The following is a 27,063-nucleotide window of genomic DNA, read 5'->3' as shown; positions in this document are numbered from 1 at the left end:
GAAAAGAATTGGGGTTATAACTCAGTGCTAGAGTGCCTCTGAATTTAATCCCTAATACTCCCTCCCTCCAATTTTTCTTAATGTAGATGTTTTTAATAGCAATGGTAATAGCTAAACATGAAATATTGATTGATACAGTTGGTAAACAATTTGCTAAAATTTAAGAACTGGATAAAGAATTAATTTAATAGAATTTATTAAATTTTTTTTTTGTTGTTGTTGTTTTGGTGATTGGTATTGAACCCAGAGCTTTGTGTATTCTGGGCAGGTCTACCCTCAGCCCTAAAACACATTTTAATATAATTCTAGATAAGTTTTTGGGATAAAGTAAGAAGTTATTTTTAACTCAAACTTTAGTTGTAGAAAGAATATTGGAAAAGTGGCAGTTTTTGGATTAATTGATTTATGGAAAATAATTTATTTGGTAACTTTTTGTTTAACATAGGGTATTAAACTGTGAAGTTTTAACATGGAGCAAAAATACTGGTTTATATGATTTATTTAAATCTACTTTGGAGACCATTTGACAAAATTTAATTTTTATTACTTTCAGATTTGAAAGAGGCCTCCAGAAAAAGTAGATGTGTATCTGTACAAACAGATCCTACTGATGAAATTCCCACCAAAAAGTCAAAGAAGCATAAAAAGCACAAAAACAAAAAGAAGAAAAAGAAGAAAGAAAAGGAAAAAAAGTACAAAAGACAGCCAGAAGAATCTGAGTCAAAGCCGAAATTTCATCATGATGGGAACATAGATTTAGAATCTGATTCCTTTTTAAAGTTTGATTCTGAACCTTCAGCAGTGGCACTGGAGCATCCTATAAGATCATTTGGCCTATCTGAGTCCAGTGAATCTCCTACAGTTATGCTGGAACCTCCTGTAGTATCAATGGAGGTTTCGGAGCCACACATCTTAGAAACTCTGAAGCCAGCTACAAAAACTGCAGAACTCTCAGTTGGATCTACATCACTTATCTCAGAACAGTCTGTGGCAGCAACATTGGAACCATCTACAACAAAGATTCTGGATTCCTTTGCAACAGCGCCTGCTACAACAGTAGGGCTGAAGTCAGCTGAGCCAGTTGTAACGTCAGTGGAGTATCAGACAAAATCTGTGCTGAAATCTTTGGAGAGCACCTCTCTAGAGCCATCAAAGATCAAGTTGGTGGTAGAGCCTCCAGTAGCAAAAGTGCAAGAGCCATTAGACACCCTTGTGACCGCATCAGACACACCTACTGAGGTTCACCCTGAACCAAGCACATCAACAACAGTGGATTTTCCAGAGTCGTCTGCAACTGAAGTGCTAAGATTTCCAGAGCAACCTGTAGAAGTACCATCGGAGATTGCAGATTCATCAATGACAAGACCACAGGAGTTGCTGGAGCTGTCTAAGACCACAACGTTGGAGCTGCCGGAGTCGTCGGTAGCCTCAGTGCTGGAGTTGCCGGGGCCACCTGCTACCTCCAAGTCGGAGTTGCAGGGGCCCCCTGTGACTCCAGTGCTGGAGTTACCTGGGCCCTCTGCTACCCCTGTGCCAGAGTTGTCAGGGCCCCTTTCTACCCCAGTGCCTGAGTTGCCAGGGCCCCCTGCGACTGCAGTGCCTGAGTTGCCGGGGCCCTCTGTGACACCAGTGCCACAGTTGTCGCAGGAATTGCCAGGGCCTCCAGCACCATCCATGGGGTTGGAGCCACCACAGGAGGTACCAGAGCCACCTGTGATGGCACAGGAGTTGCCAGGGCTGCCTGCAGTGTCAGCGACAGTAGAGTTGCCAGGGCAGCCTGCGGTAACAGTAGCAATGGAGTTGACCGAACAACCTGTGACGACGACAGAGTTCGAGCAGCCTGTGGGGATGACAACGGTGGAACATCCTGGGCATCCTGAGGTGACAGCAGCAACAGGGTTGCTGGGGCAGCCTGAGGCAACTATGGTGCTGGAGTTGCCAGGACAGCCAGTGGCAACAACAGCGCTGGAGTTGTCTGGGCAGCCTTCGGTGACTGGGGTGCCAGAGTTGCCAGGGCTGCCTTCGGCAACTAGGGCACTGGAGTTGTCGGGGCAGTCTGTGGCAGCTGGGGCACTAGAGTTGCCTGGGCAGCTCATGGCAACTGGGGCACTGGAGTTCTCAGGGCAGTCTGGGGCAGCTGGAGCACTGGAGCTTTTGGGGCAGCCTCTGGCAACAGGGGTGCTTGAGTTGCCAGGGCAGCCTGGGGCGCCAGAGTTGCCTGGGCAGCCAGTGGCAACTGTGGCGCTGGAGATCTCTGTTCAGTCTGTGGTGACAACATCGGAGCTGTCAACGATGACCGTGTCGCAGTCCCTGGAGGTGCCCTCGACGACAGCGCTGGAATCCTATAATACGGTAGCACAGGAGCTGCCTGCTACATTAGTGGGGGAGACTTCTGTTACAGTAGGAGTGGATCCCTTGATGGCCCAAGAATCCCATATGTTAGCTTCTAACACCATGGAGACCCATATGTTAGCATCCAACACCATGGACTCCCAGATGCTAGCATCCAACACCATGGACTCCCAGATGCTAGCGTCCAACACCATGGACTCCCAGATGTTAGCGTCTAGCACCATGGACTCCCAGATGTTAGCCTCTAGCACCATGGACTCCCAGATGTTAGCAACTAGTTCCATGGACTCCCAAATGTTAGCAACTAGCACTATGGACTCCCAGATGTTAGCAACCAGTTCCATGGACTCCCAGATGTTAGCAACCAGCTCCATGGACTCCCAGATGTTAGCAACCAGCTCCATGGACTCCCAGATGTTAGCAACCAGCTCCATGGACTCCCAGATGTTAGCAACCAGCACCATGGACTCCCAGATGTTAGCAACCAGCACCATGGACTCCCAGATGTTAGCAACTAGTTCTATGGATTCCCAGATGTTGGCATCTGGCACTATGGATTCTCAAATGTTAGCTTCTGGCACCATGGATGCCCAGATGTTAGCCTCTGGCACCATGGATGCCCAGATGTTAGCCTCTAGTACCCAAGATTCTGCTATGTTGGGTTCAAAATCTCCTGATCCTTATAGGTTAGCTCAGGATCCTTACAGGTTAGCTCAGGATCCATATAGGTTGGGTCATGACCCTTATAGGTTAGGTCATGATGCTTACAGGTTAGGACAGGACCCCTATAGATTAGGCCATGATCCCTACAGACTAACTCCTGATCCCTATAGGATGTCACCTAGACCCTATAGAATAGCACCCAGGTCCTATAGAATAGCACCTAGGCCATATAGGTTAGCACCTAGACCCTTGATGTTAGCATCTAGACGTTCTATGATGATGTCCTATGCTGCAGAACGTTCCATGATGTCATCTTATGAACGCTCTATGATGTCTTATGAGCGGTCTATGATGTCCCCTATGGCTGAGCGCTCTATGATGTCAGCCTACGAGCGCTCTATGATGTCAGCCTACGAGCGTTCTATGATGTCTCCTATGGCTGAGCGCTCTATGATGTCAGCCTATGAGCGTTCTATGATGTCAGCTTATGAACGCTCCATGATGTCCCCAATGGCTGATCGATCTATGATGTCCATGGGTGCAGACCGGTCAATGATGTCATCATACTCTGCTGCTGACCGGTCTATGATGTCATCGTACTCTGCGGCTGACCGATCTATGATGTCATCTTATACTGCTGATCGTTCAATGATGTCTATGGCAGCTGATTCTTACACTGATTCTTACACTGATACATATACGGAGGCATATATGGTGCCACCTTTGCCTCCTGAAGAGCCCCCAACAATGCCACCATTGCCTCCTGAGGAGCCACCAATGACACCACCATTGCCTCCTGAGGAACCACCGGAGGGTCCTGCATTACCCACTGAGCAGGCAGCATTAACAGCTGAAAATACTTGGCCTTCAGAGGTGTCGGCATTACCTTCTGAAGAGTGTGTATCACAGCCTGAGACTGCTGTGAGTCAAAGTGAGATTTCAGAGCCTCCGGCAGTGCCTGCTAATTATTCGGTGACAGGATCAGAGTCTTCAGTGTTAGCATCAGAGGCAGTTGTGACTGTTCCAGAACCACCACCAGAGTTGGAATCTTCAGTTACATCAGTACCTGTTGAGTCTGCAGTAGTAGCAGAAGAACATGAAAGTATTCCAGAGAGACCAGTGACTTGTGTGGTATCTGAAATGCCCATTTCATCTGAACCATCTATGTTAACATCAGAGCCTCCTACGATGTCAGAGGCAGCAGAAACATTTGATTCCATGAGAGCTGCAGGACATGTTGCCTCAGAGGTATCCATGTCCCTGCTGGAGCCAGAACCAACAGAGAGCATTCTGGAGCTACCAGGCATGGCTGGCCCAGTGCCTCCTGCTGTGGCTAGCACAGCGCCTCCTATTGTGGCTGGCCCAGAGCTTCCTGCTGTGGCTGGCCCTGAAGCTCCTGCCGTGGCTGGCCCAGAACCTCCTCCTGTGGCTGGCCCAGAACCACCAGCCGTGACTGAGTTAGAATCACAAGCTGTGGCTGTACCAGAGCCTCCCACCATGGTTGAGCCAGAGATTGTTACCATTCCTGTATCAGTTGTGTCTGCCCTGGAGCCTTCTGTGCCTGTTCTGGAACCAGCAGTGTCATTCCTTCAACCTGCTATGATTGTTTCAGAACCATGTGTTTCTGTCCAGGAGTCCACTGTGACATTTTCAGAGTCTGCTGTCACTGTTTCAGAGCAAACTCAAGTAACATCAGCTGAAATGGCTTTAGTCTCTACACCAGTGATAGTGGGATCTAATGTTGTATCATCACATGTTATGAAAGGGGTGACTTTACTATCTGGTGATCAAAGTTTTTCTCCAGACATTGGCATGCAGGAGATTCCATTGCATTCAGGTGAAGAGCCACATGTGGAAGGACATGTGAAAAGTGACTCTTATGAAAATGAACATGGTATAAGTACAGACCTAAGTATAAATAATCATATAATTGCTAAAGATATGGAACATAATACAGAGTCTATTACTAGCACTGGTCCTGTTGGTGAAACTGGTGAAGAAAAAGTTTTGCCCATGAATGAGACTAAACAATGCACAGTATTGGATATCTGCCCTGGTATTAGTGAAGCTGATGTAGGAGGAACACTATCTTCTATTGGTCCTCTTGCTCTGGAACCTGATACAACGGAAACTAATAAGGGTATTGAGTTTGTGACAGCATCTGCTCTCAGTTCAGTTAGTAAATATGATGAGGTATCTTTAACTACTCAAGATACTGAACATGACATGGTAATTTCCAACAGCCCCAGTGGTGGTAGTGAAGCTGACATAGAGGGACCTTTGCCTGCTAAAGACATTCATCTTGATTTAACATCTAATAATCTTATTAGTAAGGATACAGAAGAACCATTACCTGTGAGAGAGAGTGACCAAATATTAGCAGTTGCTCTCAGCCCTAAAGAAAGTAGTGGAGAAGATAAAGAAGTACCTCTCTCTACTCAAGAGATGTTGTCTGATTCAGGATTTTCTGCTAACATTGATGAAATTAATGAAGCAGATTTAGTGAGACCATTACTTCCTAAGGACATGGAACGACTTACAAGCCTTAGAGCTGGTATTGAAGGACCTTTACTTGCAAGTGAAGCTGAACGTGATAAATCGACTGCCAGTCCAGTTGTAACTAGTGTACCAGAAAGGGCTTCAGAGTCTTCTTCAGAGGAAAAAGATGATTATGAAATTTTTGTAAAAGTTAAGGACACACATGAAAAAAGCAAGAAAAATAAGAACCGTGACAAAGGTGAGAAAGAGAAAAAAAGAGACTCTTCTTTAAGGTCTCGGAGTAAGCGTTCCAAATCTTCTGAACACAAGTCCCGTAAGCGTACCAGTGAATCTCGTTCCAGGGCAAGGAAAAGATCATCTAAGTCCAAGTCTCATCGCTCACAAACACGTTCACGGTCACGTTCAAGACGCAGGAGGAGGAGCAGCAGATCAAGGTCAAAGTCTAGAGGTAGGCGATCAGTATCAAAAGAGAAGCGCAAAAGGTCTCCAAAGCACAGATCTAAGTCCAGGGAAAGAAAAAGAAAAAGATCAAGCTCCAGGGATAATCGAAAAGCAGTTAGAGCTCGAAGTCGAACCCCAAGTCGTCGGAGTAGGAGTCACACTCCTAGTCGTCGAAGAAGGTCTAGATCTGTGGGTAGAAGGAGGAGTTTTAGCATTTCCCCCAGCCGAAGGAGCCGCACCCCAAGCCGAAGGAGCCGCACCCCAAGCCGAAGGAGCCGCACCCCCAGCCGAAGGAGCCGCACCCCCAGCCGAAGGAGCCGTACCCCCAGCCGAAGGAGCCGCACCCCCAGCCGTCGGAGAAGATCCAGGTCTGTGGTAAGAAGACGAAGCTTTAGTATATCACCAGTCAGATTAAGGAGATCAAGAACACCCTTGAGAAGAAGATTTAGTAGATCTCCCATCCGACGTAAGAGATCCAGGTCTTCTGAAAGAGGCAGATCACCGAAACGTCTAACAGATTTGGGTGAGTCATTCTTTCAAAATGTAATAGGGAGTGGTTTAAACCTGAGTTTTTTGTGATTTTGAGTCAAACAGGATATTTTGGATCATGGGTTTAAGTGTGATTAGATAAGCCTGTGTTGATAAAAGGATAGATGCATGTGAGCATGTCATAGGAGTTAAAAAAGACCCGCTTTGAAGTATATTAGAACCAAGGGGTTTTTTTCCTTAAATTTTTTATTTTGCTTGCACCATCTTGCCTTAACTAAAAATGAGAAGCAAAAGTAGATAGAGACCAAAGAAAAGGGCAGATGGGAGGTGGTCCTGTTATGAAAAACAAGGCCAGTATATATGGTCATATTGTTATTATATGTATTATACATATACTGAGCAAAAGTATGGTTTTCTTATTTAATAAATTAACATCTTAAAATGGCAATCTAGAATTGTTAAATGTTTGTGAAGGTAATTCTTCTGTTTTATACACTTGGAAATAGAAGTCAGTAGGAAATTTGCATCTGGGGTTATTTAATGAGGTAAATGAAAATTGTTATGGATAAAGTGGAATTTATTAGATTAGAATCTGTTCTGACCAGTTGTGGTGGTGCATTCCTTAATCCCAGTGGCTTGGGAAGCTGAGGCAGGAGGATGGAGTTTTGCAAGGCTGTAAGCAACTTAGCAAAACCCTGTCTCAAAAAATAAAAAGGGCCAGGGACATGGCTTAGTCCTAATGCATCCCTGGATTCAGTCCTCACTACCCAAAGCCAAAAAACACAACTACTGTTCTTCTGTGTTTTAAAAATAAGTACTATGTTTTGATATTTTTAAGTAGTATGCAGAGATGAATAAAACTTGATGGATGCAGGTTACCTGCTGCATAATTTATTATCCCACTGGATTGGATATGTCCAGGTCAGGATTATCTGAAGAAAAAGATGCTAAGAGCAGTAAGGAAGAATTTGCATTCAGTTCAACAAGTGTTTTCTCAGCTCACTTTTATTCAAAGTAGAGAGACAGTATATAATTCCCAAACTGATTCAAAATCAGTGAAGGAGACACAGGGAAAAACCTCTTTTTACCAAAAGGATGGAATGTGTTGATTGCTCCTCATGTGGAAAAGCTGCACATGAGGAGCAATGAAGATCAATGTTAATTCTGGCTTGATGAAGACATGTTAGAAGAGGGGGACACTTTATTTTGAGTGTAAAGGGTCACTTAAGAGAAGGTCAGATTAGGAGGAGAAAAGTTTTAAGGTCCAGATAATTTGGGAAATGAAATTGGCTTTGATGGGTTTCTGTGTGGCTTGGTGATTTGTAGTGTTTGGGAAATCCCATAAGGACTTGAAGGGCCAGCGCTTAAAAACTTAGAGCCAAAGAGTAGTTTGATCATACTCTTATGGCAGAAAATTGATGCCCTTCATGTTAACATATGAAACTTTGGATAATACAAAATGTACAACCTTAAGGAAAACTGCTTTTATTTTTCTCTTATAGATAAGGCTCAATTACTTGAAATAGCCAAAGCTAATGCAGCTGCCATGTGTGCTAAGGCTGGTGTTCCTTTACCGCCAAACCTGAAGCCTGCACCTCCACCTACAATAGAAGAGAAAGTTGCTAAAAAGTCAGGAGGAGCTACTATAGAAGAACTAACTGAGGTAAGCTAGACGGAATTTGTTTTCATTCTTAAATGGATTATTCCAGGGATGTTGACTCTGGAGCGTGCCAAAACCTGAATTGTGGGCTGAACTGATAATGGCTGGCACCGAGTGGCCAAAACCCGAAATACAGATGTGGCAGCGGCAGAAGCTCTGTTTAGCAGGCCATTATCCGGGATGGCTAAGCTCCGCTAGCTAAAAGTTACTTCCCATTACTTTTGCTTTCCAGTTTTAGAAGCCAAACTGACTGAGGAGTGGGACGGTTCGTTTGAATGGAGGAGGTGTTGAGTGAGCAACACGCAGAAGCTCGCCTACAGTTTCGTTTCCATTCACGACGTGTTCACTGATCGCCACGAGTGTACTGCATATACGCAAAGACACAGACAATCTTCAGAAATGATCTTTTGCCACCGGAGCTTGGAAATTAATGAGAATAGCTGGCCATTGCCTGAAAGGAACTTCTTTCGCATCAACATTTCGGGTTTTGGCTGTTTGGTACCAGCCATTGGCGATAATGGCCGGCCATTATCAGTTCTTCCTGCGGTTCGGGTTTTGGCAGTAACATATTTTAAATACACTTATTTTTGTTTTTAAGAATTTGATCTTTTTGATTGAGGCTTTTTTGGGGAGGCTTTGTTTTATTTTATTATTTTTTTGGGGGGGAGATGCTGAAATATTGCTGCTAGGATCCAGAAAATACCACATTGTTTCATATATTGAAACTTGTCATTGGCTAGCCTTATGCCAGCCTGCCACTGTCAATATATTCTGTTCCCCTTGGTTACATGCTTGATACACTCTTGTGTTTTTGGCTAAATGAGCTTTTTATCCTGTTGTAATATTTTCAATTGATAGTAGATGTGATGAATTCTACTGCTTGTATAGAGACAGGTCTACCCAAATTTACTCTGACCTTTTTATAAAGCCAGGTAATTGCGTCTGTTCCTTTGCTTCTCAGGAAGGAATTGACGTTCGTTTATGTGTCAGACTGCATCGATTGCACCCTCTCCATTATGCCTTATTTTCCTTAAGTTCTATTCCTTAAGAGATTCAATCTACAAAACATTTATAGAGAGACACATTACTGTCTGACTCTATCACAAATGTTTTAAAACTTTTATTGTATCATACATTTGGGGATCATAATGTTTCTTAATCTGTTTCCTCACTTAGATTTATTACAATATGAATTATAAGTTAAAACATAAGGACCTAGCAAAAGCTTCTATTGCTTACTTACCATATCCATCATTAAAACTTTATAAATGCTTAGTATTTTGCTGTTTTTTAGCCTCATCATCAGCGCTCTTGTCCCTCCTAACAAGATTTTTTTTCTCACCTTTTTACCATTACCAGACCAGAATGACTTTCTTTTCCTTCTCTACCAGTCTTTGTTCTTCACTATGAAAATCTGGCTTAGAATTCTTCGAGAGATATTCTTTGATTCACAAACCCTGCCTGACTCTATTCTCTCTTAAGCCTTTGTTCTTTTAGCACTTATGTACCCAGTTTGTATTATATCAGTTTGCACTTGTTATTGTGTTGCTCTGTAAAAAACGTTCTTCAATTATTTCATGTGTATGTATTCTGTCTCTTGTATTAGAGTGTAAGCTCCTTGGGAGCAGGGACCATGTCTTTTTTTTTTTTTTTTTTTTTTTTTGTATTCCCCAGACAGTGCCCAGTACAGTGCTCTGCACATAGTAGGTGCTCAATAAATGTTGTTGACTGACTGACCAGCCAGAGTCTGTTTAAGTAGCTAATAAGTTAAATTACCTTTTTATAACCTGTCACTAATTTGTTTACCTTTGAAAGTTGACTTTATGTGGTTTTGATTTTTCTTAAAAATTGCATGTTATTCTACATAAACCATAAGGTTTATCTTTTGTTTGTTTTTACTTTTAAAGAAATGCAAACAGATTGCACAGAGTAAAGAAGATGATGATGTAATAGTGAATAAACCTCATGTTTCGGATGAAGAGGAAGAAGAACCTCCTTTTTATCATCATCCCTTTAAACTCAGTGAACCCAAGCCCATTTTTTTCAATCTGAATGTGAGTATTAGTGCTTATATAGATTGAAATGGCACAACTTATGGATGATAAATGCACATGGCGTTTATTAATTTTTGATTAAAATACTGTGGGAAAATAATGAACAAAACCATGTCCTCCCAAATAAACATTTCCTCCAGATTATGTTGAAATTCTTAGAAACCACTTCATGTTTTATTGGGTTTTAATTAAGAAACATTATTTTTTAGATTGCTGCAGCAAAGCCAACTCCGCCAAAAAGTCAGGTAACACTGACAAAAGAATTTCCTGTGTCATCTGGATCTCAGCATCGAAAAAAGGAAGCAGATAGTGTTTATGGAGAGTGGGTTCCTGTAGAGAAGAATGGTGAAGAAAACAAAGATGATGATAATGTTTTCAGCAGCAATTTGCCCTCAGAGGTAAGTAAGAGGAATATTACATGTTTTTCCTTTTTTATACCTGAATCTGTCATTTTATTGTTATTTTATATCTGATTTGGATTCTGTTTCACTCTTCTTAGGGCCGGGTTAAACGGCAGGGCCGGGTTAAACGACAGATGAAACAACCCGCAGCTTCTCATTTGACAGTAACTCGATGCAATTCACTTTGTGGAACCAAGCCACAAAGTGAAAAGCATCGAAGTGCAGAGAACAGTGTTATCACATCCCTACCCAACATTGGGCCCTCCTTGCACTTGTGGGAAGGTAGCCCAAGGTACAACTATTTAGCTTCCCGTTTTGCTTCAAGGCTATATAGCTCTAGATTTTGGTGGTAGCAAATTTATTGGGTGGAGGGATTGAGTGGAGAAAGGCAGATCCTCAGGTTCAACACAAGAACTGGATTGGAAAAGGTCATTGTAGGTTAATAAGAACATCTTGGGTACATAGCCCATTGCCCTTAAGTGATGGTTTCTTATTTCTCTGGGTTGTTTGTCAGATAGCCTTTAATTTTCATAATTTTCCCCTTCCCTGTGCTACCTTGGCCCTTTTGAATTCTTGTGTTTAACCTAATGTTCAGCCTTGGTACTCTGTTCCCTTCTCCTTCCCCTCTTTGCTACTATTAAAAGTTGGAGAAGTGGAATTCACACTTTGAAATTTCCACAAGGCTATAGTTGTATCTTGTCAAAATGACGCAATAACAATGCCAAGTGTCAAAACAACCCCATTAAAATGCCGCCTGATTAAATAATGTGCTGCTAATTATAGTGCACATGAAAACAGCAAGACTGTATATATATGTAAATATATATATATATATATCTGTATCTTTGTATGTATCTCTGTATCTGTACCTTTGCTGTATCTTTTAATAAACAGTTTACTTTTATTTAACTTGTTGTGCAAAATCACGCTTGGGGGATCTGGGAGGGTGGAGACTTATTAGGGGAGGTGGGAATTTTAAGTGATACAATAGACTAGTTGTCATCACCTCTTGCCCTTGGTTTCCAAAGCCTGGACATTTGTCTAAGGACTGAACTAGATATCTTATGCCCTTACGGACATTTTCTTGCAGTCTGGAATATGTGGGTCTGAGAGACCAATTCACTTCAGGTTCCCTACATTGGCCATATCTCATCATCTTCCAGTAAACACTTCCAGTTCTCCAAATATATCCTGTTTATAAAATTAGAAATTAAACAGAACCCAAATCAGAAGCTTTTTGCTAGCAGTATCTTTTTTCTCCTGAGCTATTCACAGGCGACATTTTCACTGTGTTTTTTTTGACCTGCGGCATTTTGAAAGTGAACAAAGTTCTGTACAGTGAGTGGGACATGATAACTAGCCAGTGCAACTTACAGTCAAAGGTGATGGTCTATGTCCACATTGAATTCACCAACTGAAGCAAGTTATGACATCACTAGGGAGGAGAGGGATAGCTGGTTTGGACAATATTTTCATGAAACCAGTTAAGTTAGCTCAGTTGTCAATCCCCAGATTAGGCTACGTGCACATCTCAAGAGGAAAAGGTCAGTTGACATTTGCAGCCAACTTAATCTTCTTGTGTAGCTTGAGTGTAAACCATGATAAAGAAGGTTGTTCAGACTTAACTTCAAAATCCCGATATGAATGCTTTTAGAAATTAATCAATTACAGATTAAACAGTTGGAAGAAACATAGCTAGGGAGATTCTTTATGAGAGAGAAATTTTCCAGTGGAGTGAAGACCTATAAATACTGCAAATTTCCAAGAAATTTTCCTGAGAAGATAAGTGACCTTAATGTTTTTACTTACTTCAGTTGAACTTTTGGAAAGTGTTTTTAAGTAAAATCTTGATTACACTTCTTTCTGCTAAGAGAATGCGTGTGTGTAAACTCATTTTCAGTCTTAACATTACAAAGTGAAGCCATAGCTTTGTATCTCAAAAGAAGTTGTCAGATTTTAATTAAAGGTTCAGGAGAATTACTGTGTTGACAGAAAAAGGAATCCTTTATTGAAACAAGGAAAGAGGTTCTTTTCAGAGGGCCAAATGAAGGAAGTACAAGATACCTCTTGTGGAACACACAACTGTTTGATGGCAGAATGCTAAGCTACTTAGAGGATTAGAACCAAAGAATATGCAGGTTAACTTTAGTTCTAAACAAAATGCCAAAGTTTTAGTGAGGAAATGGTCAGGGTTTTGATTTGCTTTCAAATCTGCACTTTTACTTAGCAATAATGTTAAATACCCAGAGGAAATGTTCACTTGTAATATTAAAAGAGAGTGCTTTTAAATGGTCAGCTTTCAATCAAAACTTTTCATTTTAATAAATATAAATGGAGTTTGTGGTTCTTTAATCTTGACCATGAAACATTGTTAGTCAAAGATCACAGATTTTTATCTTCATAAGGGTTAAATTATCTTTGCTATAATATAATCATAATCCCACCAATTGTCTTGCATGGGAGTCCTTTTTGACATGAATGGATAGACATTTTGGATAAATCACCCTCTTAAGGAAAAACAACTCATCAGACTGTGTGTCCTTCTGTCATAGCATCATCTTACCATCAGGCAGCAGCATTTTCAGTAAAGAGTAACTTAAGAATTTTTACCATATTTGGTTTATAAATAATGAAATTAAATAGGTTGGAAAATTATTTAAAAAATAGTCCTCAAAGGCACTAATTCTTGGTAATAAAGTTAGCAAAAGGTTTATTGGTTACAAGATTTAAATCTCTCTGACATCAGTATAAATGGAGTAATAACTACATTCATAACCAATATTGTGGAGTTTTTGTGAATTTAATATCAATTATAAATGTTTTAGGGGCCCAATTCAAATGATTGCTTGGATGTTAACATGTTTGTCTCAAGCAATATGCTAGGTTTGTATTATTGAATCCTGTGTCCCTATGAAAATATTGTTCAAATTTAGAAGCTCTCCATTTACAAAGTTTAGGAAAGTTCACTTCTTGGAGTAAAATGAACATTGGAATTGGAAATTAGATACAGGTTCTAATGCTGGTACTGTACAGCCTTGTTACTTATTCTTTCTCCCTAGAGTCTCCTTGGCGTTTGTGCTGTATTTATGAACCATTTAAAATAGGTTTGTCTACAATTTGTTGTCCCCTTACAATTTACTTATATTAATCTAAGATTCATAATAAAAGGACTTTTAATTCACATTTTAAACCAATCAAATACAGCAATGGGGACATTCTGTATTTCGTGTGGCTTTTTGAAGTTGTCATTGTTATGTATGAACATGTGTACTAATAATTTTTACTAAATGTATTTGATTTTTATAAGGCCAGATGCTTTCTTTTTAGTTGTTTCTTTAAATTTTTCCTTTTAAGCCTTGTTTTAATTTAGAATTTCCAAATTACCTGTGTATAAGACATTTTTCTTGGAGGAGTTATTTTTTTTTTTTTTTAAACATGACTTATCCCATCCTAAGACTAATACTTCTTTTTTTATTCTTTTATTGGCATTTTACAAAATTCTTTTTGAAGTTACTTGTTCTGTTTATGGGAAACAGCTGAGCTAACAAGTAAATTAATATAGAAGGATATTTTAATGAACAAAGATATAAAAAATAAAATGCACACTTTATAAAAGGGTATAAAATTTGTATCACATGTGCCATTTGCATAGTATGTTACATTACATGGGATACTTTGTGGGTTTTAGAAGTAGAGATCTGCTTTCTTGTTGATTTTAAAATTGTGTAGTTTTTAACATGAGAATTAAAATTCTGGACATTTTATATAGATATTTTAGCTTTTAGAACAGGTCCTAGTAAAAAGGAAATTAAAATTTCCTCCATTGTAATACCCACAGTATTATTACACAGTCATTTTTATACGTTAGTAACAGGCTACTCTATAATTTATCAGTGGAAACGTAAGGCTTGTAGATGACAATCTGATTAATAGTATTCTAAAAATTCTCTTTTTCTCAACTAAATGAGAAGAAGCATTGGTATCTTTCTCATGTTACTTGTTTTTGAAAAATTATATTAAAGAATGCTTAAGATTCTAAAGCTTAATTTTCCAACATAGTAGTTACCAGTTACTGAAAAAGTCAATTTTCTAGTCACACTATCAACTTTTCTAGTGCTCCACAGCTATCACTGGAGAAAGTTTTGTTGGACTGTACTGCTGTTGAGACTAGCTGTGGTATTTTATGAGTGTTTTAATATTGCTAAGCACAATTTACTTTGATCTTGAGTGTTAATGCTTTGGGGATTATAAAATTGGCTTTTCACGAATTGTATAACCTGAGTTCCTTTGAAAAGCTGGAAACATGCTTTTGGGACCCTCAAAAGGTTAAGATAATCTTGAATCATTCTATTTGCAGCATAATTTTGTACTACTTAAGAATAAATGATTGATGGAACTTAGGAAGCCTGTTGATGAATAGACCTATTGATGGATTGTCCTACCTCACAAAAGAAAAAAAGAGTTGAAATTTTATAAACTAAAGTAAATTTGAAGTAAACTAAAGGGTTCCTATATTAAGATTCCATTCATAGTGGGATTTGAATTTAATATGAAATATTAATGATACAAATTTTCATTCTGGGGGTAAATGATGAACTATTTAGGTTACTCCTTACCATAAAGGCTAAAAAGACAACATATGAACATCTAAAATATCTCTAGCAGGATGACTCACAGGTATATTCATTTGTATTCCACTTGGAGAAAATTAGTTTTCTTCTAGAAAAGTGTTCTCAGAGCCATCTAAATGTACTTTTATGGCTAATTTATAGTTAGGGCTTATGGGTTGGGATGATGGGTAGACACATTTTTCCTGATATCTTCAGATTTTAATTATCCAGAATAAATATTTCTTATTTATATCTAAGTACCCTAACACTTAGATTTATAGGTTGCTGTGAAAACCAAAGTCTGGGGAGATTAATTAGACAGTACTTGTTTCATTTGGTGGTCCTTCAAAAATTACCTTGATAATTCTTCAGCATTTTAGGAGACACCTAAATGTAGGCCTATTGGACATAAATCTTGTCTTGAAATATCTGTATACCACTTAAAGTCCAAGGAATCACTTAAAACATTTGAATACTAGGAATTAAATTACCTACAGCAGAAATGAAACATGAACATAGTACATTTCTTAGTTTTTCAGTCTAACTTTGCTTAATTTATTTAGGTCTTAGAAATACTTCCATTTGTGTGGATAAATTACTTAGTTGATTAAGCACTTAGGATCTTTCATTCAAGAAAACAGTTTATAGAACAGTCTAATTAAGAATTACAGAATGAATTCAAATTAATTTGGACTTAAGTCTAAGAAGGAATTATATTTGGGAATTTACACATTGTGGAAGAAAAATTTGGTTTGGCTAAAGGAATGATGGTTTGATAGGGGGTTCTGAAGATAGGAAAAGGAACATTAGAAAATCCTAATGTATGAATTATATTCTCAATCATAATATCCTTCTGTACTATATAGAGCTAATTTTTAAGAGTTATTTCATACATAATACATTGTCAAATTACAGCTAGTTCTAATTAATAAAAATCCTTAGCTGTTATTGAGTTCCTTATATTTGTCATATCCTCATCATTCCCTGTGTATGAAAACATCAAAACCTTCATGAGTCACACAAGCATTTTACAAAAATGAATTTTCTTGGTGAGATAACTAGAAAATATCGATTGGTTAAAGATGTTAAAAGAAAAATCAAGAATTAGTTGATACAAATCAACTTGTGCTCCTAATTTTAGATAAAAACCATGAAATAATAGGTTAAACTTTATACAAATCTGACAAACTGAGAATTTGCTGTAAGAATTACCCTTTTTAAAATGCAAAAATTATCTCTTTTAAGTTTTTTTTTCTTTTGATCCTTTTTGTTTGTGTCTGTGGTGGCCCCTGCTGGTGATCGAGCCCAGGGTCTTGTGCATGAATAGGCAAGTACTCTACCAATGAGCCACACCCCAGCCCTAGTGTAAGGTTTTAAAAGCTGGAATATAACCTTTGATGAGAATGAGAATCTTGTTTAATCATTGATGTTATGGACTTCCACAAAAATATTTTAACTTTAGTAATGTATGTAAACTGAAAACTTAAAAAGACTTATTTATATACTGAATGTATTCTTTGAAGAAATTCAGTTCTTAATACCAAACTCTATTTGTGCATACCTGCGAGAAGGTGAACGATGTGCTGCTTGAAGGAGCCATCATTGACACCATAATGGTTTTCCACTTGCTTATTCCAAGAACATCATATTGCTATTGAAGGTTATGCCAATATTCAGGGTCAAATGAGAACTACTACACACTATAAAATTTGTAATAGCTCAAAATAGCCTCCGAATAAATAACGAGTTTAAGCTCTTAACGGAACTCTCTGTAAATCAGGGTAATATTTTAGAAATATAGATATTAGAGAAAATATAGCTGAAGTTATTCAGATTTGGTGTTGGGTTCTGCTGCATCAGATAGTTTTTAATGTAATATTCTTTCCAAATTTACTTTTTTGAGTCTTCTTACTTATAACAAGATTACTAGTATGTAAGAATATTTTTTGACATGTAGTAATTAAAGATAGGAGCATTTATTATAATTTAGGGGGCTTTGGTAATTTGAGATAATTATCTATGTTTTCTTTCTTAGCCTGTGGACATCTCTACAGCAATGAGCGAACGGGCACTTGCTCAGAAAAGACTCAGTGAGAATGCATTTGACCTTGAAGCCATGAGCATGTTAAATCGAGCTCAAGAACGGGTATGTAGAAGTTTTAATGTTTAAATGATAATTTCACAAAAAATAGATGAGTTGTGATAAAATCATAAATTGTGATGAAGCATTGATTATTAAGCTGATTTATTTTAAATGAAAGTAATTTAAAGCCTGATCGTTCAGTAAATGTTTATAGTTAGTGAACAAAATAGAAAAAATTACTATATATATAAAAATATATATAGCTATATAAAAATAGCTAAATGCCCACAGCAGCCCTACGAATGTGTCTTCGTTACTATTAGTTTACGTGTTTCACCTGAGGAAATGGTTAAAGAGTGGTTAAGTGATACCCAAGATTACACAAAACAGTAGTTGGAGGACTGGGATTCAAACTCAGAGAATTTGAATGCAGTCTTTGCTTTTTACAATGGATAACTTTTCCATTCTTTTAACTCTCTATGTAAATTTATATAGAACAGTGTACACTGTTAGGAAATGGTATTTCTGACAATACCAGGTGTGTAGTAAGTATAATTTGAATGAAAGCTCATGTTTTATCACAATAATGGTGATTAATGTTATAGTCCATACATGGTTTTTTTTTTTTTTTTTTTGGTACCAGGGATTGAACTAAGGTACTCAACCACTGAGCCACATCCCCACCTCTATTTTTTATTTTATTTAGAGAGAGGGTCTCACCAAATTGCTGCTGAGGCAGTCTTTGAACTTGCAATCCTCCTGTCTTAGCCTCCCGAGCTCTTGGGGACTATAAGTGTGTGCCACTCCACACTCCAGCCATCCTCCCCAATGCCTGACTAATCCATAGTTTTTTAAGGAAGTTGTTAATGTATCTGAGTACAAATTTCCTGTACTTATTAACCTTAAGCATGTGTCATGAACTTAGATCTGGATTGTATTATCTCAAAGGAAGTGTTTAAAAGTTCAGGTGATCATGACATTTAATAGAATACATCTTTATGCAGTAGGTAAAAAGGGAGGGCAGGGAGCCTTTGCAATATGAAGTCTTAATGTTTTTCATGTAACTGATAATTTAAGTTTCAGTTAAATATATCTTATTCTATAAAACTGCTGCTGTGGGAGATTTAGGAAAACATTTAAATTCAAATATGCATCATTTCAGTATATTCTAAAAGTACACAAATTTTTAGTCTATTATTTATCCCTTAAAGGAAGTAAATCATTTTTCTTTTGTGAATTAAATTGTCAGTAGCATTTTAATTATATAAATAATTTTACTTAAATAAGGCGGCTTCTTTTCTTCAGATTGATGCCTGGGCTCAGCTGAACTCTATTCCTGGACAGTTCACGGGAAGTACAGGAGTACAGGTTCTAACACAAGAACAGTTGGCCAATACTGGTGCCCAAGCCTGGATTAAAAAGGTACACAACATATGCACATACAAAAGTGTTGCTGTACAAACTTAAAAAATTTTAACTGTTTTATTAAAAATACATGAAGAGGTCAGTGAGTCTAACCAAAGTTCCTGAGTAAATTTGCTATGTGTATATACTCCAGGATGGATGCTGAAGATGGACCGGAATCATGAGACAATGGCAAATGTATAAATATGGCTCAAGAGCCACTCAGTTTATATCCTAAGGTTATTTTTTATTTATTTATTTTTTGTGCTGCTGCTGGTTTTGGTGGGGGTGGTTTTATTTTAACTTGTTTTGAATGCTAACTGTATCTGGTATTGTTCAGAACATCCCACAATTTCCGTTGGACTACTAACCTAATCATTTCAAAGCAATGGTTCTCAAAATTTTTATTTATCATGGGATACTTTATTACAGGTTTATTTTTTTGTGGATCAGTGCCCCCAAGAACCCTCTATTACCCTAATGTTCCATTCCTCTATTCCTCTGTCCTTGCCTTCTCATTTAGTGCCTGCGCCCTCTTATAAGATCCCTTGGCTCCTACTCCTCACACGTGTTGTGACTTCCAGCCTCAGGTCCCTATGTGGTGGTCCATTGTTAGTTATAGCAAGTGGTTGGGAGGCCCTAGTATTAGAACTGCATGTGGTGAACTTGCCATGGGACTGGAAGGTGGGGGAGGATGGCTGGAGTGTGGGGTGGGCAGTGTTGAAGGGTGGGAAAGAGGGTGGGATGGGGATGTAGATTACTATCTGTGGACCACCATTTAGGCCCTGGTGGCCTCTGGTGATCCACAGGCTTAATTTGAGAACCGCTGATTTCATGAAAAAACAGGATATTATACCTAAAATCAAGGGAGAGGACGGACACCTTGTGCTTCGAAGATGTAGGTGCACCTGGTCTCAGATTCCTGCAGTGAGGTGTGAACTCCACCTACGGCTGCCTCATTGTTGGGGGAGTCTTAGGTGGTTAAAAAGGGCTTTTTGAAGAAATGTATTCTGGTGAAGGGTTGTGGTTTGGTTGGATGGGTGATGAGAAATTTGTTTCAGGAGTACTGGCAGTATAGCAGTGCTGAAACTGGGAGGCTGCGTGTACTAATGGATTGGGAAGGTTTCTTTATCCTGCTGTATTCCTGACTCCTTGTGTGATCGTGGGCAAGTAATTTTTTGAAACTTCAAAGTCTCCCAAGTGTCAAATGGAGACAGGTCCTTTACTACCTCAAAGAGGAGTAATCAGTAATGTGATGGGTACATATTATAGAGAATTGCAATGGCTGCCACTCATGGATGAGCTGAGTTTGCAGAAAATGAGATAATAGTTGCTTTGGATATTATAACATTTCTAGTTTTGGTAACACATTCTATGTTAATGCTCTTATTAACAAATTAATATAAGACATATCCTTATTTTGCCTGTTTTTTTGAAGACAGTTGCACTAATTATACAATGAGTACATACTGAGATCCATTAAAAAAAAATTAATGAGGGGGTGGTTGGTGTTGAAAAAAGTGATAATCTAGCAAAATATTCTAGTTTGGATTAACTTTATATACTAATATTTTATATTATTTAGTGGGAAGAATTATAAATGTACATCTGTTTGTTTTCCATCTTCTTTTTTTGGTGATGCTGGGTATATAACATAGGTCCTTGTCAAGCATGCTGAGCACAAGATCTATCAGTGAGCTATACCTCAGTCTGGATTCTTTAGTATTTAGTCTAGAAGCTCAGTGCTCGTAATTCAGGAAATTAGATATGAAGCTTAGAGGTGTTTAGACACATAATGAACAGTCATGTACATTGCTAGGTAGAAACTTCTGAATGTGCTTCAGTTGCAAAATTTTGATCTTCATTTGTATAATGATGGGCTGCTGCTGCTCCCTGTTAGTTTACATCTAAATATCATGCTAAGTAACCTTTAGAAAGTGAATCATTTAACTGATTAAAATTCATTCCATATAAGTCTTCTTTAAAAAATAAATATATATATATATATATTTTTGGGGGTATTATCAGTGTTGCAGATAGGACAGATTTTTAAATATATAAAATGTTTAGGAGAACCTTTAAAATATACTTTGGGAAGGAAATCATTTTAATGAATTATAATGATAAAGATGTATAAAGACCCAAGCTTTAAATATTATAGGAAAAAGCAATACATCCTGGAAAATGTCTGTGTAAAATTAAAGAACATTTGCTTACTATCAATTAAGGAGAGAACATTTTATAAAAATGGGGTAGAACATTTAGAAGTCATAGGGCAAATGAAAATTTAAGTTTTCTATCTCAAGTACTGTCTACTTATTAAATATTGAAATGTTCCAAAAACCTGTCCAAGTAATCATTTAACTTCTCTTATTTTAGGGTAGGCCATCACTCTCATGTGTTAAAAATAAAACCCCAGGGAATGTCAATGTTCTGTGTTCTTTAGTTTGTTGCTGTATTATTTTAGATTAAGAGCAAAGTTTTATAAGTGTTCTTAATCATTAAAAGATTTAAAATGGTAATTGATTTATAAGAAACTATTTTCTGAAATGAAATTATTTGGATATGGACTTGATGAATATTGTGGGACTCAGATAAATCAGATTTTTTTTTTAGTGAACTGCATATACCCTGGGTAAAGGAAACAAATGAAGATATTAGAAAATGGAAACAGTTGGAGACTGGGGTCATTTGGGGATTTATATTGTACTCTGTCTGCACAGTTGCCCTTTTTTTTAGGAGTGTTTCCTGGAAAAGAGGGGCAGATGAACCTGGAAGTAAGTAAAAGCCATTCTAGGTGTGTAGCATCAAGGCAGTTGATACCAAGCATCAGCTAACTTTTCTCTTTATACATCTACACTGCATGGCCTGCACCAAATAAGGAACTGAACCAGGGGTATGTTTTTACCTCCACAGCTGCCTCCTTCCATCAGAGCACCTTGTTGAACTTAATGTCTATTCACATATCATTGGCATGTTTCCTAGTATTTAATTATAAAGCTGGGAAACAAAGATTATACAGTTTTATTACTGTGTAAAAACCCAGTTGTGGTACATTTTCTAGTAACTTATCAATGTAGGGAAGGATAATGCATACTATATTTCCTGAGCTACCAATATTTTTGACTCCTTCTGTTGATTAAGATTTTTGCTATTTCCTGTAGAGCATTAACCTAAAATTTAATCACAAGGGAAAATAAAACATGATTTGGAAATGTTTCCAAATCTTTTAAAAAATGGCCATACAGATACACAGATTTTAGTATTGTTGATGCCCATTAAAAAAGAGGCATTGACTGTTTCTTAACATGATTGACCATGCTAATGTATATAGTTGTGCATCTTAGGACATTAAGTGGTTTGCTGCTTTGATGGAAATTTTGGTTCAGTGGGTTGGATACAAGAGAGATGATTGTTCACAGAATAACCTGTGAACTTTCACCCCTCTGTATGGAAACTTGTTTCAGGGCCAAATCCTTGTAGCTGTCTTCTTGCCCCGGTCAGTGCCAGCCGTACTATTCACAACACTGCTGCTACCGAGGCCTAGGTATGTAAACATTTAAGGAGTTTTTTAAAAGTTTTTAACATCAAGCTAGGTTTTAAAAGAATTCAAATACATTTTGGTATGCTTACAGGGTAGTTTATGTGATTACCTTCAAATTATTACTGTGTAAATTTTTTAAAGAGTTATTTTGTTTCTTAGGGATTTTCTAAGTAAAAAATATTTATACTTGCTTTATAGTAGAATGGGGAAGAAAACTTTGGATGACAACAGTATGCTTCTTCAGTTTTCAAACTATTTCTAAACAATTTCTGGGCTTTATTCATAAAATAGGTACACCTGGGACAATTAATATTATTGACTGTTTTAACATTGCCTTCTTTTTATTTTACAAGCTAAGAAGAGATACCAGTGAAGCTAAATAGTGGACGAAAACAGGAGTGTTCTATTTTTTTTTTTTTTTTTGGAGGGGGGCTGAGGGGCCATTGTTTTAAAATTGCCATTTGACTTTCAAAATACTATTGTTAATGTGAAAATAATTAGAACACATATACAATATATATTAAGTACAGAAGCATTTAATTGCTATAAAAGATCTAGAAGTAAAATAAGATTTCTCTTTTTAGAAAGTTGCCAGTGTGTCTGTAGTCAAGTTCTAATTGTAAAATGGGGACATTTTACCTTTCTTTCTTTGGATAGGATCAGTTCTTAAGAGCAGCCCCGGTAACTGGAGGAATGGGAGCCGTTTTGATGAGAAAAATGGGCTGGAGAGAAGGAGAAGGATTAGGAAAAAACAAAGAAGGAAATAAGGAACCTATCCTAGTTGATTTTAAGACAGATCGAAAAGGTAATAAGTTCTCTTTTGAAATGTTTATTATATCTCTTTTAACATTTAGGGTTTCATCTTCTGTACATTTATTGTGGTCTTAGTATTCTGAACTAGTGGCATCTCTTCCTGTGTAATGCACAGCTGTTTTCCAGAAACAACTTTAGCTAATCTATATGTAGATGAAGACAATAGTTTGAGCTTTGAAAGGCAGTTTTCATCAATGCTAGTTGAAATATAAAATTTTCATGTTTCTAATTTTTGACTATAAATTTAAGTAGATGTCATTATGTATTAGTCATTAGTTCCTTTTGACAGGGACTATTTATTTACCTTCATTTCTAAGAACTGATTTTTTTCTTTCTCATACATTTAACATTTTTTCCTTATTTGATAGTCTTTTGTCTGTAAACTGTTTTTGCTTTTCCTTTTTTTCACACTTGGTCGTAAAGTTGTTGGCTGGAGAACAGTAAATCAACTACTGACAACAGTGTTATTACCTCTTCATATTAACTTGTGTCGGTGCACATTGGAAGTTATAATATTCTTTTTAAAAAAATATTTTTTATTAGTTTTTTAGGTGGACACAGTATCCATATTTTATTTTTATGTGGTGCTGAGAATCAAACCCAGTGTCTCACGCATGCTAGGCGAGTACGCTACCGCTTGAATCACATCCCCAGCCCCACAATATTCTGATATGAAGCAGTTGAGTGAGGTCTATATGGCCTGCTAGTATACTCAGAAAATGTCACTTAGTATCTTTAAACAGTTTTCTTCCTTGGAATGTGTTTTGAGTGGAATCACCAGTGGCTGTTAGCTCAGCATAGCTTGTTTAGGCCCGATTTTTACAGAAGTGAAATATTTCTTGTTTCTGTAGTTGAACAATAACATAGCATTAATAAGTTTACTTGTGTTGATGAATTTGGGAACTGAATGTTTGTGTACCAAGTATGCACTGCATAATCCCAGGAAGTATTCTCCTTAGAATTGTACAAGATTTGGGTGTAAGTTTGCAGAAAAGACAGGTTTTTGGACGATAAAATAATATACTGGCATATAATTGGCAAAGGAAGTGATTGAAGTTTCCAGTAAAACATGTGAAAACTCATTTATAAATCCCTTGAGACACTATCTTTTTCTGGAACAGATTCTTAACAGAGCATCATTTTGATTGTTTTTGTGGTACTGGGGATTGAACCCAAGGCCTTATACTTGCTAGGGAAATGGTATACCATTGAACCTACACCCTAGTCATGTATATTTTGAGAAAGGGTCTTGCTACCTTGTCCAGGCTGACCTCTACCTTACAGTCTTCCTGCCTCAGCCTCTTGAGTATCTGGGACTACAGGCATGTGTCACTACACCCAGCTAACACATTGTTTTTAAGACAGGAAGTTGTAAGATCATTTGGAAAAATAGCTAGTATTGCATAAACTGGAGATGTTTATCAACATATGGTAAACAAATGGTATTTAATTTGTATATTTGTTTACACACTAGATTCTCATACTATATAAACATGTTCCAAAATCATGTATGATTTTAAAATTATAAATGTTGGAGCTGGGTTGTGGCTCAGTGGTAGAGTGTTTCCCTAGCATGTGTGAGGTAGGTTCGATCCCTGGCACCATTGTGTCCATCTACAACTTTTTTGACGAAAGATTGTATGAATCAGTTGAATATTTTACTTGAAAACATTGAGGTTCAGTCTTAAATACTGGGAGTTTTTCTCTATTATCCTTGAAAGTGATGCTTTTGAAATTGATTTAGTGAAAATTGGCTTTTTTTTTTTTTTTTTAAAGGTCTTGTTGCAGTAGGAGAAAGAGCACAAAAGAGGTCTGGGAATTTCTCTGCTGCAATGAAAGATCTGTCAGGTGAGAGCACATTTTTGAATTTCCATCTTGCTCCACCTAAATCTTGAATCATAATTTGTTACAAAAGATATGGGAAATAAAATTCAGAACTGGTTGTTTTTTTTTCTTTGCAGGCAAACATCCTGTATCTGCCTTGATGGAAATTTGTAATAAGAGAAGGTGGCAACCACCTGAATTTCTCTTGGTCCATGATAGTGGCCCTGATCATCGCAAACATTTTCTCTTTAGGGTAAATATGAATTTCTGCACTAATTGAATATGTTATTATTTTGATGACTTAAAAGTTAAGAGGGTAATATGATATTATTAATCTGTGGGTTGGGGGTGTATGTGTGTGGGTAGACTGGTTGGATTTTTTTAAAAACTGAAGGGTACTTTAATACAGTTGGAAAGAAAGATTGGGCAGAATCTGAATAAGTTGTTCATATTTTCTAGTGGAATGTGGGAAGTTAATCAGATTTTTTTTTTTTGTTTTCATATTTTAATTTTAATTTGGAAAACTGCTCTTAACTTGCAGTCCCTTTTTGCAAATCATTTGCTTTTTCTGGGCTGACATTAATTTAATGTACATAGCGGCTGAGATTAATTTACATAGTATGGGTTTTATATTTTTGTAAATTATTTTTCTAGGATTTAGTGAAAAAAATACAAAGCTAATAGATATTAAAGTTTGATGCTGTTCTTATTGTATGTTTTTCTTGAATAGGTATTGAGAAATGGAAGCCCTTACCAGCCCAATTGTATGTTTTTCTTGAATAGGTATTGATAAATGGAAGCGCTTACCAGCCCAGCTTTGCCAGCCCTAATAAGAAGCATGCTAAAGCCACAGCAGCTACTGTGGTTCTTCAAGCAATGGGCCTTGTACCAAAGGACCTCATGGCTAATGCCACTTGCTTCAGGAGTGCCTCACGTAGATAGATTGAGGTTTTATATTAATCATTTCAGATAATTTTACTCTGCATCACAATGTATTTCCTCTTTAATGTTGTAAATATTTGGCAATTTAAGACATTGTGTAAAAAGCAATCTGTACAAACATCTCCAGGCTTTGATTTTTGTACCATGGAAATTGTATTTAACCATACAGGGTTTTGGTATGTTTATATTGTTTACCTTAGTGATGTATTTGTTTAAGTGGCTAACATCCAAACAATTGTTTGAAGGCATCAGTAATCTTCAGTGTGGAATGTTAAATAACGCTTTTATACTGTATTTTGTACTATGATGTAACTCCCTTCCTTATGGCTAGGCTGCTGTAACACTTGCCTGTAATCAGTGAAGGGCTGTGCACCTTGTACTATTTCTCAATGGGTTCTGCTGGACAGATACTGGGCCAGTGTTATTGAGGTAATCAAGCAAGATCTGTTCCACAGGGCTAATGCCACCATCTCCCCTTAAAATTTTGTAGAGGTTATAAAAAGAAAGTGGTATGTTGTGTGATGATCAGCACTAAGTCCTGCATTCCCATTTAAGCCACTTGGGTCATAAGAAGGGGTGTCAAAATGAAGTCTGATTAGAATTTAATGCAGAGGCCAAGTACATTTAGTATGGCTTGAGTTGTGATATAGTTTTACTTTGATGTGCATTTTGAATTTCAGCTACACCTAGATAGACGTAAATTGATAATTAAAATGCTGTAACCAACTTATCTAATAAAATTGGCAACCAGCCACTATTTTGTTGACTATGAGAAAGTTTAAATTTATGTTAATTTTTAGGGTCTGATAGAATATTTCATGTGTATTACAGTGGTATTCATATGCTATGTCTCTAAACTTTATTTTCAAAAGCTCAAGGCCCAAATACAAACTTCTCTGGAATAAATGTGGTGTTTTATTTTCTGGATTATGAAGTGAACACGTCTTCACTAATACTATTTCTTTACTCAGTGCCTTTGATCTCCAACCATGTTTATGTGAAAATACTTTTACACACATGCATATACACACAACACATGCACACAAAAGAGAATGAAATGCTACTTTGTCATAATAGGCATACGATTAAAATACTCCTCTAAAACTTGATATATCAACTACCAGTAGGAAATATATCAGGTAGGTACATCACCAACCAGCTCCACATATTGCCTATGTTTATTTTCTACCATTTTTAATAAAACAAGTCTGTTAATCTTAGGTAAATTACTAAGGTAATATTTTTGCCCTGACACCATTAGTCACAATGCCATGAAATAACTGT

General features: G+C 37.5%; 1 protein-coding gene across 5 annotated transcripts in view; it reads left to right on the top strand.

Moving 5' to 3' along the window:
- Son (SON DNA and RNA binding protein) overlaps positions 1-26,685 on the top strand; it is a 32,061-nt gene extending 5,376 nt beyond the window's left edge. Inside the window, exons 3-12 of one of the 5 annotated variants that reach the window (XM_076868700.2) lie at positions 554-6,478; positions 7,947-8,107; positions 10,012-10,158; positions 10,368-10,556; positions 17,205-17,315; positions 18,558-18,674; positions 22,858-23,005; positions 24,790-24,861; positions 24,975-25,090; positions 25,621-26,685. In XM_076868700.2, coding sequence (XP_076724815.2) covers positions 554-6,478; positions 7,947-8,107; positions 10,012-10,158; positions 10,368-10,556; positions 17,205-17,315; positions 18,558-18,674; positions 22,858-23,005; positions 24,790-24,861; positions 24,975-25,090; positions 25,621-25,779 — 7,145 coding nt within the window. In that variant the 3' untranslated portion in view covers positions 25,780-26,685. Of the gene's footprint in view, positions 1-553; positions 6,479-7,946; positions 8,108-8,336; positions 9,918-10,011; positions 10,159-10,367; positions 10,557-10,657; positions 11,469-17,204; positions 17,316-18,557; positions 18,675-22,123; positions 22,204-22,857; positions 23,006-24,789; positions 24,862-24,974; positions 25,091-25,567 lie in introns of those variants that run through there. The other 4 variants (XM_076868702.2, XM_076868703.2, XM_076868704.2 and 1 more) reach the window with 4 other exon arrangements.
- The last annotated feature ends 378 nt before the right edge of the window (positions 26,686-27,063 follow it).

The sequence above is a fragment of the Callospermophilus lateralis genome, chromosome 10 (assembly GCF_048772815.1).
Source record: "Callospermophilus lateralis isolate mCalLat2 chromosome 10, mCalLat2.hap1, whole genome shotgun sequence".
Lineage (NCBI taxonomy): Eukaryota > Metazoa > Chordata > Mammalia > Rodentia > Sciuridae > Callospermophilus > Callospermophilus lateralis.
This window is presented reverse-complemented; position numbering and strand designations above follow the sequence as displayed.